Source organism: Pleurodeles waltl, chromosome 4_1 (genome assembly GCF_031143425.1).
Source record: "Pleurodeles waltl isolate 20211129_DDA chromosome 4_1, aPleWal1.hap1.20221129, whole genome shotgun sequence".
NCBI classification, from domain to species: domain Eukaryota; kingdom Metazoa; phylum Chordata; class Amphibia; order Caudata; family Salamandridae; genus Pleurodeles; species Pleurodeles waltl.
The window spans coordinates 455,349,938-455,366,421 of record NC_090442.1 but is presented as its reverse complement, the minus strand read 5'-3'; the positions used below and the strand labels follow the sequence as shown (position 1 = coordinate 455,366,421).

The 16,484-nt window shown below is 44.0% G+C and overlaps 1 protein-coding gene across 1 annotated transcript in view; it reads left to right on the top strand.

Moving 5' to 3' along the window:
- Positions 1 to 16,484, top strand: part of ELAPOR2 (endosome-lysosome associated apoptosis and autophagy regulator family member 2) — a 402,503-nt gene that overhangs the window by 187,994 nt on the left and 198,025 nt on the right. The window contains exon 7 of the mRNA XM_069228716.1: positions 5,527 to 5,679. Within this exon, the coding sequence (XP_069084817.1) occupies positions 5,527 to 5,679 (153 nt within the window). The remainder of the gene's footprint in view (positions 1 to 5,526; positions 5,680 to 16,484) is intronic.

The following is a 16,484-nucleotide window of genomic DNA, read 5'->3' as shown; positions in this document are numbered from 1 at the left end:
ATACAGGAATACATGCTGTTAGAACTTGGGTTTCTAGTCGGCAGAGGTAAACACCCTGTCACAGCAGGAACTACAATCCTAGTTGGGGTAACTCACAAACTCCTTAGGTTAACCTGTGCTCACCCTCTGGTAGCTTGCCACAGAACAGTCAAGCTTAACTCAAAAGGCAATGTGCTAAGTATTTGTGCAGCACTCCAAACAGCATAAACACCACAAAAAAAACCCACACCAAATTAGAAAAATAGATTATATTTGTATGGACAATATGAGACCAATACAGCCAAAATTCAATAAGTAGAAGTCGAGATATGAATTAAAAAAACAAAAAAACTTAGTTGTAGTGCTTAGAAGCACAAAGTGCCAGCCGGGGGCTATCTGGTCTCGCTAGACGGCCTGAATCTTAAGTCAGGCCAACTGCGATGGAGCATGGGTTGGATACAGAGACCAGCTTTTGTATGCTGAAACAGTACCTGGGTTTGGAGATGGGTCGACATTGAGAATAAAATGCGAGGAGCAAGGGAGGCAGTGAGTTGGCTATGAGCTGCCCATAGTTGGAGATGCATTGGGAATGAAGACGATGCATCAAGATGTCAGCAATGCAATGCTCCCCATCCCTGTAGGAGCGAGGATGTGATGTCATGGATCCTCACAGCAGGGGCAATGCGCCAGTGTCAATGGAGATACACCCTTCCAATTGGTGCAACAGCATCGATTCACAGCTTCTGGCAGTTGCAACACTTTATACCAACTTTCCAGGGCCTAGGACTGGATTAGCACCATTTGGCAGAGCAAGACTTGCAGCCAGCAAAGTCCAGGTGTTGGGTGTGATGATGAGTTGAAGCCTTGTGTGTCCCAGGGACTTCAGAAGTACATGAGGAAAGCCAACAAGCCCTTGGAGTCACTCTGGGTTCAAGTGAGATCAGCTCAGTCCTTCCTCAGCAGGGTAAGTGGCAGCAGGGCAGCACAGCAGAAAAGCAGTTCCCCCAGAGCAGCATTCCAGAGTGGCAGTCCTTGTAGTAGCACAACAGTCCTTATTCCTGGCAGAGTTCTTCACAGGTCAGCTATTGTACTGAGTTGGTAGGGTTCAGAGGTCCAGTAGGTATTCCCAGTTCTGCCTTTGAAGTGGGGGTGACTTCAAGGAAAGGGTCTTTGAAGTGCGCAGAAGTCCTTTCTCCCTATCCTGGCTCCAGACTCACTATAGGGGTTATGCAGACCTTTGTGTTGAAGCAGACCACTACCGTTTCAGATGTGTCAGCCCCTCCCTCCCTCCATCCTGCCTAGGATGGGCTATCAGGATGTTGATGGTCCATCAGTCACACCTAAGCTCCCTTTGCGTGTGACTGTGTAGAGGGAATGCATAAAGTCCAGCTGCTTCCCAGACATGTATTGGAGATAGGCTGCAGGCACGTAGGGCTTAAGAGCAGAAAAATGCCAACTGTCTTAAAGTAGCATTTTCAAAAATTGTAATACTAAATCCAAGTTTAACATTAAAGAGGATTTACTATTACAATTTAATAGGTACTAAACATGACATATCTACTACTAAGTGCTCAATTAGGAATTTCAGCTTATTGACTATAATAAGGAATCCCTAATGTTCTCCTATGGGAGGAGTAGGTCTCTCTGTAGTGAAAAATGAATTTGGGAGTTTTTCACTACCAGGACATGTCAAACTTAAACGTATATGTCCTGCCTTTTAATAACATAGCACCCCGCCCTATAGGCTACCTAAGGCCTGCCAGAGGGGTGGCTTTTATTTAATTAAAATGGAGTTTAAGGCTTAGCAAGGGATTTTTAATGCCAAGTCGACATGGCAGTGTAATACTGCATGCAAGCTGCAATGGCAGGCCTGAGAAATGTTTAGGGGATACTTGTGTGGGTGGCACAATCAGTGCTGCAGTTCCCCCAGTAGCATTTAATTTATAGGGCCTGGGCACAAGTAGTGCACTGTACTAGGGATTTACAAGTAAATAAAGAATGCCAATGGTGGATGTATAAATCAAACCATGTTTTAGGGAGAGAGCACATCCACGTCAACCCTGGTCATCAGTGGTAAAGTGCTCAGGGTCCTAAGGCTAACAAAAACTAATTCAGCAAAAGTGGAGGGTAAAAGGCAAAATGTTTTGGGGTGACACTGCAGAGAGGGGAATTTCACATGCTAACTTGAAAGTCTCACCCTTCTAAAGAAAACCAATTCCTTTTTAGTGCCTTCTTTGGTTCCGTTTTCATTCCTAGGTTGGAGATGTTTAACCTCAATGTCCACTATTTGCTGGCTTAAAGGGCTACCAGAGACAGAGTAAACCTACCCCACTATTGTGAGATGCAATATCCGAAGTTAGAAACCTTGTCATTAGTGCTGTTTTACATAAGTTTGTTCATCAATAAACACAGTTATGGTCTGCAAATAATATGACTGCTCCTTGCTTAGCTGTTATAGGTACAACCTTGGCACAAGGTAAAAGAGGGTGAGTCAAGCAAGGCTGGGGCTAGACTTGGGTCCAGTGCCTAGCTCTGGTGTGAACTTTGACCAAGGGGAATGGCTTGTCAAAATAAAAGACAGACAGGAAATTAGAAATTAGGACAGAAATTAGGTCTCTAGTTGGCAGAGGTATACACCCTTGTCCAAGTAGGGACCACAATCCTAGACCGGGTAAGTCACAACACAGTCCAATTTATCTTGTGCTCACACTCTTGTAACTTGGCACACAGCAGGCCGGCCTTACTTAGAAAACAATGTGTGAAGTATTTGTGCAATCACAAAAATACACCACACAGGTTTAGAAAAATTGATATTTATCTGAATAAAATAAGATAAAAATGACAAAAATCCAAAATGCACAAGTTGAAATATTCCTGTTTAAAGGAGTCTCAAACCTTAAGAGTCAGTGGGTGTTTCCTTGTAACACACAGTACCTGGGACGCACGGGAGGCCACAGCGGAGGAGATGCATTAAAAAAATAAGGCAGTGCGTCGGATTTTCCGGGGCGGCACAGATGATGTGTTGCTTCTTCCCATGCTGCAAGGTGATGCATCAATTTCCAGGAGCGCAGCCTTAGTACCTCACTACGATGCGTGGGTATTTTGATGCCCAGGGACGATGCATTGGAAATCCTTGATGTGCTGGTATGAAGGAGTAGGCGCTGCTTCCACCTGGTAGCCGATTAGGCAAATTTTCAGCCACAAGGCAGGTGCTCTGTTGATTTCTGCAGGTGTTGCATTGATGTTTCTTCCCTGGGGTGAAGTTTTTGTGGCCCTGAGACTTCGGAACGGGAGGCAAGCTCAATCCAAGCCCTTGAAGAGCACTTGTGGGGAAGACAGAGTCCTTCCAGCAGAGTTAGAGGCCTGCAGGCATCAGGGCAACAAGCAGGGCAGCAGGTCCTTCTCAGCAAAGCAGTCCTTTGGGTAGCCTGACAGAGTCCAGGTGTAGATCCAGAAGTGTCTGATTTGGTGGGGCTCAGAGACCAAGTATATATAACCAAAAATGCCTTTGAAGTGATGGAAACTTCAAAGAGTGGTTTTGAAGTGTGCAAGTTCCCCTTTTAACCCACTCCTGTCTGCCAGGAAGACCCATTCAGTATGCAGATGAATGCAGATGTGACTGAGTGTGCTGTGTTTATGGCTGTCTGGGTGGAATGCACAAGGGAAGTGTCAACCAGCACAAACCAGACATGGATTGGAGATGGGCTGAAAGGCACAGATGGCAGTAAGTGCAGAAAAATGCCCACTTTGTAAAAAATGACTTTTCTAAAATAGCAATATTAAATCCAACTTCACCAGTAAACAGGATTTTCTATTACCATTCTGGCCATACTAAACATGACAGGGCTACTGCTTCCAGAGCATAATCTGTCACTTAAAAGTAAATTAGGACGGTTCTAATGTTAGTCTATGAGAGGAGCAGGCCTCACATAGTGGAAAATGAATTTGTGAGTTTTCACTAGGACATGTAAAACACAAGTACTTGACTTGTCCTGCTGTTTATTTATATAGCACCCTTCCCTATGGGGTGCCTAGGGCCAACCTTAGGGGGGACCTACATTTGGAAAAGGGGGAGTTTAAGGCTTGGCAAGTAGTTTTACATGTCCAGTCGAAGTGGCAGTGAAACTGCACACACAGGCCTTGCAATGGCAGGCCTGAGACATGGTTAAGGAGCTATTTATGTGGGTGGCACAATCAGTGCTGCAGGCCCACTAGTTGCATTTAATTTATAGGCCCTAAGCACATATAGGGCACTTTTACTGGGGATTTATAGGTAAATTAAATATGTCAGTTGGATAGGAACCAATGTTACCATGTTTAAGGGAGAGAGAACATGCACTTTAGCACTGGTCAGCTTTGGTAAAGTGCATAGAGTCCTAAAACCAGCAAAAACAGTGTCGGAGAAATGGAGGGAGGCAGGCAAAAGTTGGGGGATAACCACTACAACGCTGTCAGGTCTAACAGACATTTCTCTTTCCCTGCTTAATACAAGTATGTGAAATGTAAATACTGATAAGCACGGACCAATGAATGCAACTATAACATTGAAAACTGTGTTTTCCATCTAAAACGTTTTTCACTAGTTCAAACGCATGTACATTAACCTCTGCATCTGAGCTCTGCACATCAGTGTGTCTCACCGAGGACGTGTTGAAACATTGTGCTCTCTTCAACACCTCTTTGTCTTAGTCTGTAATTGTATTCACAGAGCTGTTGGGCTGCTGCTCCGGTTATTCACTTGTCAGTCTCTGTATTTGACTCATTGTACTCTTTAGATCTTGACAGAAGTCTCAGTCGTTCGGTATTAAACGAGACAGAGAAGACAATATCATTCCAGCATCAAATTTTCATCATGTGAACCAGGGTAGCTGGATTTGTATCCCACCTTCCCCCAATACACCAAATTGTGTGATAGAGTGAGGTAGCTTTCGTTGATCGATATACATCAGAGAAACTTGAATGTCACCCATTTAAAAATGTATATTATGTTTCTCCATTTAGAGCACCAATTTTTGCCATATGTTGGAGGGCTCATGACAACTGACCCATCTCTCAGGATCGCTTTTTTAGTTAATGCATGTTTCCAAGTTAATGTTTAAAAATGCTTAAAAATGTCACTTTAAATAAATGAAATTCAGTGCGCTGCTGTCAAATGATGTGCTAAATTAAAACTCTTCCAAATGTAAGAACCGTATGTTTTTACATTTTGAAAGTCTTTTTTTTACTTAACATTTGCTGTGTAATTTAAACGTCAAATATTTTGAAGGATCTGCTTATGCTTTGTCTAGGGGCCTAGCCAGGCTCAGGGCTCGGCTCTGCACATTTCTGGCTTTCCCACCTCTAGCTTAGGGTCACAAGGGGGATGGCATGACTCATCTTGAACTCCCTGGCCTCGAGCTGGGCGTGAAGAAGTGCCCCTCTACAATAGGGACACTGTCCACCCCTGGGTCCTGCCCTGCCATTTCTGTATCTTGAGCCGTGCACATGTGCAAGCAGTTCATGCTGTTATTTAGAAAGCGTTACATGGTGTCTGTGTTTATTTTACAGGAGTTTCCTTCACATCGGAATGTTTTCCTTGTAAACCTGGTACATACTCTGATCAACCAGGTTCACCCAGTTGTAAAATGTGTCCCAGAAATACATATTCCGATAAAGGCGCTAAAGAGTGTTCCAAGTGCGATGAAGCAAAAGAGTACGCAGGTATGCTTTTTCAAGAATGCAAACTAAATATTATTATTTCTAATTCAATTCAAAAGGCAATCTAACTCGAAAGTATTTTTTTCGAATTATAGATTCTCTGCACAAACATTGGTTTCTAACTGGTTGGGAGGCATAAAAGTATTAGTTATTGCATTTACCATTTACATTGCATTTGCTATTATTGTTTGCTATATTATTTTTAGAAAATGTTAAAGTGGGATGGTTCTTGAAATCTATACAGTGTTTTCAAAGGCAAAACATTGAAGTCGTATAAACAGTAATTTAAAGTCTTATACGTTGATAGAGAAGGAAATTATCAAAAAGTCAGTTGATCATTAACGAAGCTGCAAGTGAAATTTGCAAAATTTCGGTCCTCATTACCAGTGGCCTCACAATCCCGATGAGCCCAGAAACTGGGAATCAGGTCCTTAAGAATTATACATTTTGTTTTTCACACAGAGATTTCTGCAGTTGAAATTTGTGTGAACCTCCTTGGGAAAACATGCAGGAATCGGAACAGAAGCACAGATTATCACGTTACTTCCCACAAACATTTAATACCTGCTATTGTCCCACCCTAGAGTACCCAGGGCGCTGGTAAAGGTACTTCTGGGGTGGGGAAATGATGGGGATTTTAGTGACCCACCTATAATGAGGACTCTCCAGTTCTAGTCAGGTTTTTTTCCATGAGCGAGTGTGACTTTTATTCAGTTTGAATTTCAGGAGTAAATCAAAGCTACTCACAGAAAACTTTTAGAGAAATGCACCGTCTAAGAGTAACTTGAGCCAACCTGCAGTATTAACTTGAAGGATAGAGTCGTATGACATTAAAATCCATGCCTTTACCATGCATGTTTGGCTTGTGAGCATCGTTTTATTTTGTGAGCCATAGAGCATGGAAAGAAAACTTAAGTAGATTAAGATGCATTCTATTTCTTATGTATTTGTGCATAGGTTTTCATTAGCATGTGACCATAAATGGGTTTTTCAATTGTTCATGTAGTAAATCTGTAACTTTACATATACTGTCTAGTTTAATGTTTGAGCTTTCTTGATACTTTTGGAAGTATTGTGCTACCCAGATATTACTAAGTTGTTGGCCCTTCTAACTTCATAACCACTTCATAACATCACTTACACTAACCATCTACATAGTCTAATCTACATTGGTATGAAATTTCATTACAGTCCAGCGGTTTTGCGACTAAAAATGCATTGCAGTAAAAGTGTTGTGGGACCCCCTTTTTACTTTGCACCATCCTGCTCAAACGCCGCCCAACTTTCCATCCTTCACCAATGAATGGGTGCAATATATACACAGTGTTTAATCTGTATACAACTGTTTAGGGAAAACCAAGTTCCTTCAGATACCCGGTTATATAACTAATGCCCTACTAATCTTTACTTCAAACCCCTGACAGTCAATGAAACACCATTGAGAAATAAAGTGGATATGAGTAGAAAAGTGATACGGTAAACAGTGATTTCTCTATTGAGAGAATTTACTCTGTACCACAATGTTTGCAGACAGTAAAGCTCATGTGAGAAATACACTACAGAGTATTCATTAAAAAAAGCAAAGTATTAAGATGCTAAAGGGTATACTACCTGCAGCCTTCTTACTGTGGTAAAACGTTTTGCAGATAGTCCATCTTTTGAAGCTAATCAAGCACATGTACATAGGTTAGTATCTGGTGTACAGTCTTCTGTTGAAATTGTCATGCTGAGACGATTCTGTCCAAATACTCAAGATTGCTTTCAGTACTTAATATCTGTTAGAAATGGGGTTTCTAGTTGGCAGTGGGTTTACACCCTGTCTAAGTAGGGACCCTCATTCTAGTCAGGGTCAGGGAGTCACACACCTAAGATAAACCCTGCTCCCCACTTGGTAGCTTGGCACAAGCAGTTAGGCTTTTCTTGGAGGCAATGTGTAAAGTTTCTGTACCGACACAAACAGTAACACAGTGAAAATACTACAAACGGACACCACACCAGATAACCATTGAAATAATTATTGTACTGCCATATGTAATCTGGCTGTGTGTACTTATCTAAGTAAGCTAGATCTTTATCTGGATGCCCCAATAATATGGACGCGTATCCTTCTATTTACTTCCTACAGTCCGCGAGTACGTCAGAAAACATCAAAAGGGCCCCTTTCTTTTTCAATGGTTATCAGAAACATAAACCTCGCTTTTGGGATTGTCTATTTCATGATAAGAAAGTCCTGAAGAAGTCAAGGGTTATTCCCCAGATGAAACACATGTTGACTGGGACGGGAACTTTCAAGAAGAATAAAGAACACTTTGAATTTCTGGAGACTGTCATAATTGTGGACTTTTAAAACAATTAATGCATTACGAGCTATTGATGCTTACCGAATCGTAACGTGTGCCGTTCGGATTTATTGTGTAAGGACAGGCACAACCCTCCATTCTAGCCCAGGAAGACCCATCAAGATACGGAGGGCACAACTCAGCTCCCTTTATGTGAGTGTCTAGAGTGAGTTCACAAATATCCTGTAAAATCTGGCCCATGGTCATCCCCAAATGTTTTGCCGTCCTCCGCCTATTTTTTCTGACCCTTTTTGTTGATTTTAGGACTCTGGGCACTTTACCACTGCTGATCAGTGCTAAAGTGCATGGGCTCTCCATTCTAAACTTTGTATGATTTGCTTACACCTCATTGGCACATTTAATTTACCTGTAAGTCCCTTGAGCACTGGTATTCCTGTACCCAGAGCCTGTAAATTAATTGCTACTAGTGGGCCTGCAGCTTAGCTTGTGCCACCCACAGAAGTAGCCTTTCAAACCTGTCTCAGGCCTGCTACCGCAGTTTACTGTCACAGGGACCTGGCACCTAAATTTATTTGCGAGGCCTGTAACTCCTCCTTTTACTATATATAAGTCACCCCTAGCTAGTCCTATGGGCAGGGTGCTGTGTGAGCAAAAGGCAGGACATGTGCCTGGTTGTGTGGCCTGTCCTGTTAGTGAAAAACAGCCTATGTGGTTTATCACTACTGTGAGTGCTGCCTTTCTCGTAGTATTACATTGGGAATGCCCTAACATATGCCTAAGTGGTATTGTCTAATCTATGAGTGGTAGCATAGGCATATTTGGTATGGTTGAAATGTTAGTGAGAAATGCTGCTTACTGGTGTAGGTGGATTTCTTATTACCAATATAGAAATGCCACTTTTAGAAAAGTGGGCATTTCTCTGCACCTCTGGGGCAGAGTGACAGCTGGACTTTGTAAATACCTTTCAGACAGCCTGTACACAGGGAGGGTGGAGGTGTCACAGAGGCGCACCTTGAATGGTCTTCTTGGGCTGGGAGAGGCGGTGCACACCTGTATTTGTAAAGGCTGTGCCCTGGCCTCACACATAGGGCTCCTTTTCCCCCACTGATGTCTGGAGCCTGTGCTGGAGGAGAAAAGGGACACTCCTGGAACCGGTCAGTAGTGATTGGAACCCATTCTCCCCTTTTTGTGGCGGCTGCACAAAATGAGTATAAGTACAGGGGGTTTCCCACACAATTCTAGAGCAGTTTTGGAGACTGAACCTCTCTCAAAAGGACTGCTGGACCGCACCAAAGGACTCATCTAGAATGCTCTTCTGCATGCTGCCCTGCTGCCTGGCCTCTGCTGGGTGGCACAAACGACTAATCAGGATTGCCTTTCCGCTTGTTACCCTGCTGCCAGTACTCCCTAGACGTGGACTTTGCTGACATTGCTGGACTGTTTGAAGAGAGAGCCCCTACCTAGAAGAGATCGCCCCTAGGTGCTGGTCTCCCTGTCCACTGCTGCCTATCCTCGTGTCCTCCTGAGTGCCCCCCATGGAGCCCAGCACGTGAAGAGCGCTGCTTGTCTGCTCCTTGGTATCTCCTGGGACCAGTGTGCAGGAGGTGCTATATTGGCCTTTTAAAGCACTTGAAGAGTGCTGTGTAATTTTCCAGCACCCACAGGGTGCAGCGAACACTGCTGTTCCCCCCACCCCTTCGTGAGGAGAAAGAAGTACAGCAGTTTCCGTCGACATTTCCTGATGCACAGGCGAGGTGTGCACTCAATGGGCCCCCAGGGACACAAGCCAGCACCTACTTGGGTGCGATCACCGCAGCAGCTCGCAGGCTAGGTGTGCACTCTGTGGGTCTCCGGGGGAACAAACCAGTACCTACTTGGGTGCAATCACAGCAGCAGCCCAGACGGCCCCTGAATTTGCCACAGGAGGACCAGAGCAGTATTTGGACCCCCCAGGGCCACAGGCCCTGCAGGTGAGGCCACCCCAGCTCCGAGAAGATGGAGCTGCGTCGCCGCACGTAATCAACTTTCGGGATACCTCCAACTACCTCTACACCCTGACACAAGGTATATAACTACATTTTCCACCCATGTAGGCCTTAGGCGATCCCGCCGACTTAACTTTGAGATATCAAGCATGGCAGAGGTGTTCCAGAACACCATTCAGGAAATGCCTGCAGGCCTGCCAGGTGTCATCAATCAGACCCCCCAACGTTTCAGAATTTAGTGAATTGCGATTTTACTGCAAAATTTTCTAAGCAGCGCAGTGTATTTTTAACCCTCTGTCTCTTATCAAAGGTAATGGAAGAATGTATAACACTGAGAGGCAAAGTGGGGAAGGGAAGCCTGCTCCTTACAGATGACTGCCTACCTCAGTGGCCCATCTGTCTGATGCATTTCCCAGAAGAATGCTACATTGCGCTGTCATTATTAATAACTGTAAAAAGTGTTCTGCCAAGAATAATGCTGACTTGAAGGAGCCACTGCGGCAGCAGGTGCACCTAAAAGCATGAGAACTTCCCTTTGTAGCTAGAAAGGTAGGCTTGCACTCATCTTTCTTTATGGTGCTTATGGGAGTGCATTCGGACCAAGGCCTCACTAGGCTTTACTTGTGTGCTTCCCATGAGGATGTGTGGGAGTTGAAGTGACCTAGTTTCTGCAGAAAAAGCAGTTTTTTGCTTTCCTATATCTTTGGCATAGCTTGACGAATCTTCACGAAAATTTCCAAAACAATTTGACAGTCATGTGAGCTGCTGCCTGGAATGTTATGGGTGATCTGTCCAGGTGGGGCCGAGATAAAGGTGGGGGGTGAAATTTAGAGCATTTCTAATGTTAATTCCCATAGGAAATATTGAATAGCGATAGCACCAAAACCACTGGATGTAATTACACCAAATTTGGCAAATGATAACTTTTGGTCCAGAAAGAGCCCTTTTGTTATTTGGTGTAAACCCATTCAGTAGTTTTAGATAAATTAAGGAAAATCCAAATTTGTATATCTAGGGATGCAAAGGATTTGTGAACCTTCCTAATCTCGTGCTGAGATCTGATTGGCTGATAAGCCATGTTGAGCCCCACAAAAAAAGTTATGAATATAGAAAAGGGGCTAGGGTACAGATACCCTGACCACTTAACACTGGTGGTGGGGTCCCAGAGGGACCAACCCAGGGCTAAAAAACTTTTTTTTTTTTTTTTTTTTTTTTTTAATGTTCACGAGAGTCACAGAGGATCCACGAATCTGGCAAAACTTTAAGCACCCAGGTGAGCCAAGTTCTAGGGGCATTATTAAAATAAAGTGCCGGGAGGCTGCCTCTCCCCCAGTGCCCCTGGGACCACCACCTCCTGGGGCAAAAATACTTAATGGAGTGGGGAGGCCCGCCTGCTTCCTCCCAAGCCCCTGGAACCGCCACCTCCCCAGGGCTTGATTAAAATTAACTGTGGGGGGGGGGGGCACATGGCCCCTGGGACCACCACCTCCCTGGGGCTTCACACTTATAATACAGGGGTCACCCAGCCCCTGCAGCACCAGAGACCACCACCACCTCCCTGGCCAGGGCTACATTTATTTTGTGTGAATGGTCTGAGTGTCCCTCTACCCCCCACTGCCCCAGGGACCACCCCCTCCCTGGGACAAAAAGTGAACAATACAAAGGTGGTCTGTTTTGGACCCCCATTAGCCCTGGGACCAACATCTCCCTGGGGCTTTCTTCACCTTGGAGGGGGACCTCGGGGAGCCAATGATGGCCCTGGAGACCGCCAACCCCCAGGTCTGGCTCCTGCTATGTTCCAGGGTGCCCACCCCCAGGACATAGCTGTTTGCTGTGGCTTGACTGCAGCTTTGAAGCCACAGCAAACACTCTGCTGTTTGACAACGGGACCTGTCAAGTAGGTCCCGCTGTCAAACAGTGGAGCTTTCATCTCTGTTCCTGCGTGCAGGGAACAGAGATGAAAGGTTTGGGTTGGCTGTTAAAGCAGCTCCTTGCTAGATGAAGAAATGAGACCGCAGGGAGGCCTTGAGACCTTTCCCGTGGTTCCAGATAGCCTGTAAAGGGCATGTTCTTTAAAAAAAAAAACAACAGGTTGAGACCACTGGGGAGCCCTAAAGGGCTCCCTCGCAGTCCTAGATAGCCCTTAAAGGGCTTAAAAAAAAATTTGTAAAAAAATCTGAATAGAACTTAACTCTGAGCATGGAAGGTTTGAGTCCAGCTGGACTCGTTACCATCTTTATTTATTTTTTATTTTTTAAGTAAAAATGTTTATGGGTCACATAAAAGGTGATCTCATTCTTTGTAAATGGTAAATACAGTTTCTTTTAAAATTGTGCATAAATATCTCATTCTAAGTATATCATACATCAAATCCTTAAAAACTGTCTCCATGTTACTCTTTTTATCACTTTAAATCTCTTTCTCCCACCCCCACCCCCACTCAGACACTTACGCACCCTTTCACAGATGCACTCAGACCCTTGTGCACCCAGTCAGACCCTCACACAACCACTCACTGGCCCACACCCACTCCCAGACCCACTCACTCTCACACACCCACTCACAGACCCACTGACACCCTCATGCACCCACTCACAGACTTAGGCACACACTGATGCACCCACTAAAACACTGATGTATGCACTCTCACACTGAGACATACACTCTCACACCCACTCTCACCCCCAGATACATCTTCTTAAAGCTATTCTCACACCTAGAGAGATCGGCTGCCACCAAGTCCGGCTGCACACGGCCATAGGGCTGTGTGCAGAGTAGGGTTAGGTGGTTGGCTGCAGGGACTGGCTGTAGGCCAACCCTTGCGAGCAACCCATGCTGTGCACGGGCAAAGGCAATGCATGGTGCAAAGCTGGGTGCATATTGGTGTTCACTGAAAAAAACAAAGGTTACAGTGACGTTAAAATTAGGAAACAGAATTTAAACAAAACATAGAAATTCATGTAAAAAAAACAAAGTTTGCAGGGACGCTATAGTTAGGCTCACATTCTAGTCATACAAAATCATAGAAATTCATCAGTTATAGTTAGTTATCTCAAGTAACTATAGCTCGTGCCCTCGCCATGCACTGCTAATTACTCCACAAATTACGGCAATGATGACTTCTTTGACAACATCATTGATATCACTGTAATATTAACAGTAAAATTTGAAAAAACTGTGCATGGCCTTTACCATGTAACCTTTGTTTTTTTAAGTGAAAAAAATATATGTATATTACTTAGTGGCGGTCGCTATTAGGTAGTTATAGTTAGGACTATGTTTCCATATAAAAAGCAGTTTTTGACTTGCCTATATCTTTGGCACCGTTTGATGAATCTTCATGAAATTTTCCAAAAAAGTGTGCCTGTGATTCTTGTAGTGCATGAAAAGTTTCTGGTTAGATCGTCAAGCGGAAGCCAAGAAAAAAGGGGGGGTGGGGGGGTCAAAAAGTTGCATTTCCCATGTTAATTTCCATAGGACCTTTAGACATGTCTAAAGCCCGAACCACTGGACGGAATTACACCACGTTTGGCAGAAAGCTAGCTGTTGGTACTCAGGTCATGCTTTCACTTATGTGGTGTAAATCTGTTCAGTAGTTTTTGAGAAATTTATGAAAATCCAAATTTGTATATCTTTGGCTGCAGGGTCTTTGCGATTATTCCATAAATAGTTCATGAACATTCAGGAATTTTCATGAATACACATGCGAAAAGAAGCGCTGAAAGTGCCTGACAGCAACCTGACTAGAAATTTGGTGCCACCATTTTATTTCACAAGACGCTGTCCCCGGGGGTGAAATTCCTAATTGAAAGTGGCATAAGGGGTCAGCTTGAAGGTACCCTGACCCAAGGGGTGTGATATAGGTGTATTTTAGGAGAAAATCATGGGTTTAAAATAATTTGTAATCACCATGTGTGACATTCATGAAATTTTACGAATTTTCATGAATTATTCACGAAAATAAAAAAAATTGAAAGAAAATCACAGGATCATTCATACACTAATACGTTCACTCATACATGAACTCAGAGATTCATGTGTCCACTCACACACCCACTCACAGATCCACTGACAGAGACGGGCCCTGTGCACAACCTGCACAGTGCACGGCCAACGGCCATGTGTGGCAAGTGGTTGGGTGATTATAAGGGCTTTGTTGCAAGGTCTGGCCATGTGGGGCGGGGTTGGAATAACGTATAGTAATTAAAATTACTTTATATTAACAAAAAAACATAGAAATTCACTGAAAAAAACAAAGGTTACAGGGACGTTATAGTTAGGTTCTGAATTTCCTCATTCAAAACCATAGAAATTCAGCAGTTATAGTTAGAGTTCTTTCAAGTAAACATAACTCGCGCCTTAAGGTAACTATAACTTGCGCCTTTGCCATGCACAGCTAATTACTCCACATATTATATCACTGATGAGATCATGTATGGCCTCTTTGATATTATCCCTGCAACATTTGCAATAAAATTATTGATAAGAAAACTGTGCATGGCGAAGGCGTGAGTTATAGTTACTTGAAAGAACTTACTATAACTGCTGAATTTCTATGGTTTTGTACGAGTAAATTCAGAATCTAACTATAATGTAGTTGTAACCTTGGACTTTTTCAGTGAAAATAAATATATATATATGTATATATATATACTGTGAGAGAGAGAGAGAGAGAGAGAGAGAGAGAGAGATATATATATATATATATATTTCCTTTAAAATATTTATATAACTAGAGAATACTAGGAAATGTGCCAGGGGTTGCTTACTAGTACTTTCATCTGATTTAGTTACACTCTTCTTCCTCCTCATAGTTTAAACCAAATTGTGGCAAATTCCACCTTGGACTTGAGCTTGTTTATCAAATACTTATGTTAAGCTTGATTGGTGCCGACAAGGGGGTGTTGGCTGAAGCTGAAACTCCTGAATGTAAAAGATGCATAATAATCACTTCTATCTCAAAACATCATGCTCTTGTGTCTTTCACCTGTTAATGGTCCTAGATAAGATGGTGAAGTCTGCCGTGAGGTCCTGTCAGTAGTGCCAAGTGTCTGGCCGGAAGCACCAGCCTCTATGCTCCCTGAACTTGGCTCCCAGCAACCCTGGGAATGAACAAGCCTAGGCTTTTGTTATCTCCCTGACAGATTATATACCTTTGTCTTAATAGATGACTATACCCAGTACCCTGAAATAGAGCTAGTTGTGTCTCAACCAGCCATGAAAGTCATCCCGAAAATGGAGAAGAGGATAACCACACATGGGCTCATGAAAGAACCCAAAACAGACAATAATCCACCCTTCCAGAGATAATAGCTCACAGTACCTACAATCCTGGGGCATCTGCCACACCAAGGTAACCACTCTCTGGCCTCATGCTAACGGGAAGGTGGAGCGCTTTATGTGCACCCTGAACAAGGTATTACACATTGATCATGCCAGCCACAAACCCCTGGAATAGGCCATCTATGGGTTCCTTAGGGAATACCGTCAGACCCACACTCCACCACAGGGCAAGCAGTTGGGCATGCCAGACACAATCCCACATCATCCATAATAAATACCAGACCCCATTGACGATGCCTGGACCTTTCAAAGGAGGCGAGAGACACCAATCACAAAGCCAGTACCACGCGCAGGGCTTGGCCATCCAGCATGTGTCCCGGTTACCAGGTATTCATGAAAGACGGGCACTAGGGAAGCAAGTTTAGACTGCCATTCAAATGTCATCCCAAGTTATCATAAGATGGAGAGGGACCATGAACACTGCTTGCTGACAAGATGAAGAAATCACCCTCAGTGCCTCGTTCTTCAAGCAGGACTGAGCAGACTCAGGTGATGATCACACACTCCCAATGCCTTCCTGAACCCTGTAGGAAAATTCAATTCCCATGACCCCGCTGCTCCCCGCTCTTGCCTGAGCAGAGAGCCCTACTAGCCCTGACAGGTCCAGAACGACCCCTGTTACCACTTGCAGAACCCCCTACGAGGGTCATATATCTGTCGCCTCTCCCCAAGGCTCTGCAGGAAGAGGTGACCACCTGAGGTACTGTTTGCGGAGCAATCGTACACTTTCCACACAGTTATAAAAAATAAAATAAAAATCGTCCTTGTCTGAAAGCCCCATTTGGGCTGCAAACCACCCAAAGAACAGGTATTCCCCCACCACTGACCTCCTGCTGTGTTTTTTGTGTAATGGTTTTTACACCCTCCTCCCAAGGTAATTAGTTTGATGTATTAGGTTTGGTTTGATTAAAGTTAACAGAGGAATGGTGTATTTGTCATAAAGTGAGCCAGCAGAGGAGTGATCATAGGACTCCCCACTAATTTGCTCATGTTAGTTTAGTTCAGCACATTAAGCGCTTAGCAATACAAGCACCTGGTACGCCTGTCCTAGAAGTTACGTGCCACAGCAGTAAATGCATGATTGATGTTTCTGAGTGGCCATTGATTGACACGCCGAGTGCTGGCCTGTGCCAAGGCCCCGCACTACAGTAAGCTCCTTAGGAAGTTGGCCATCGTGCTG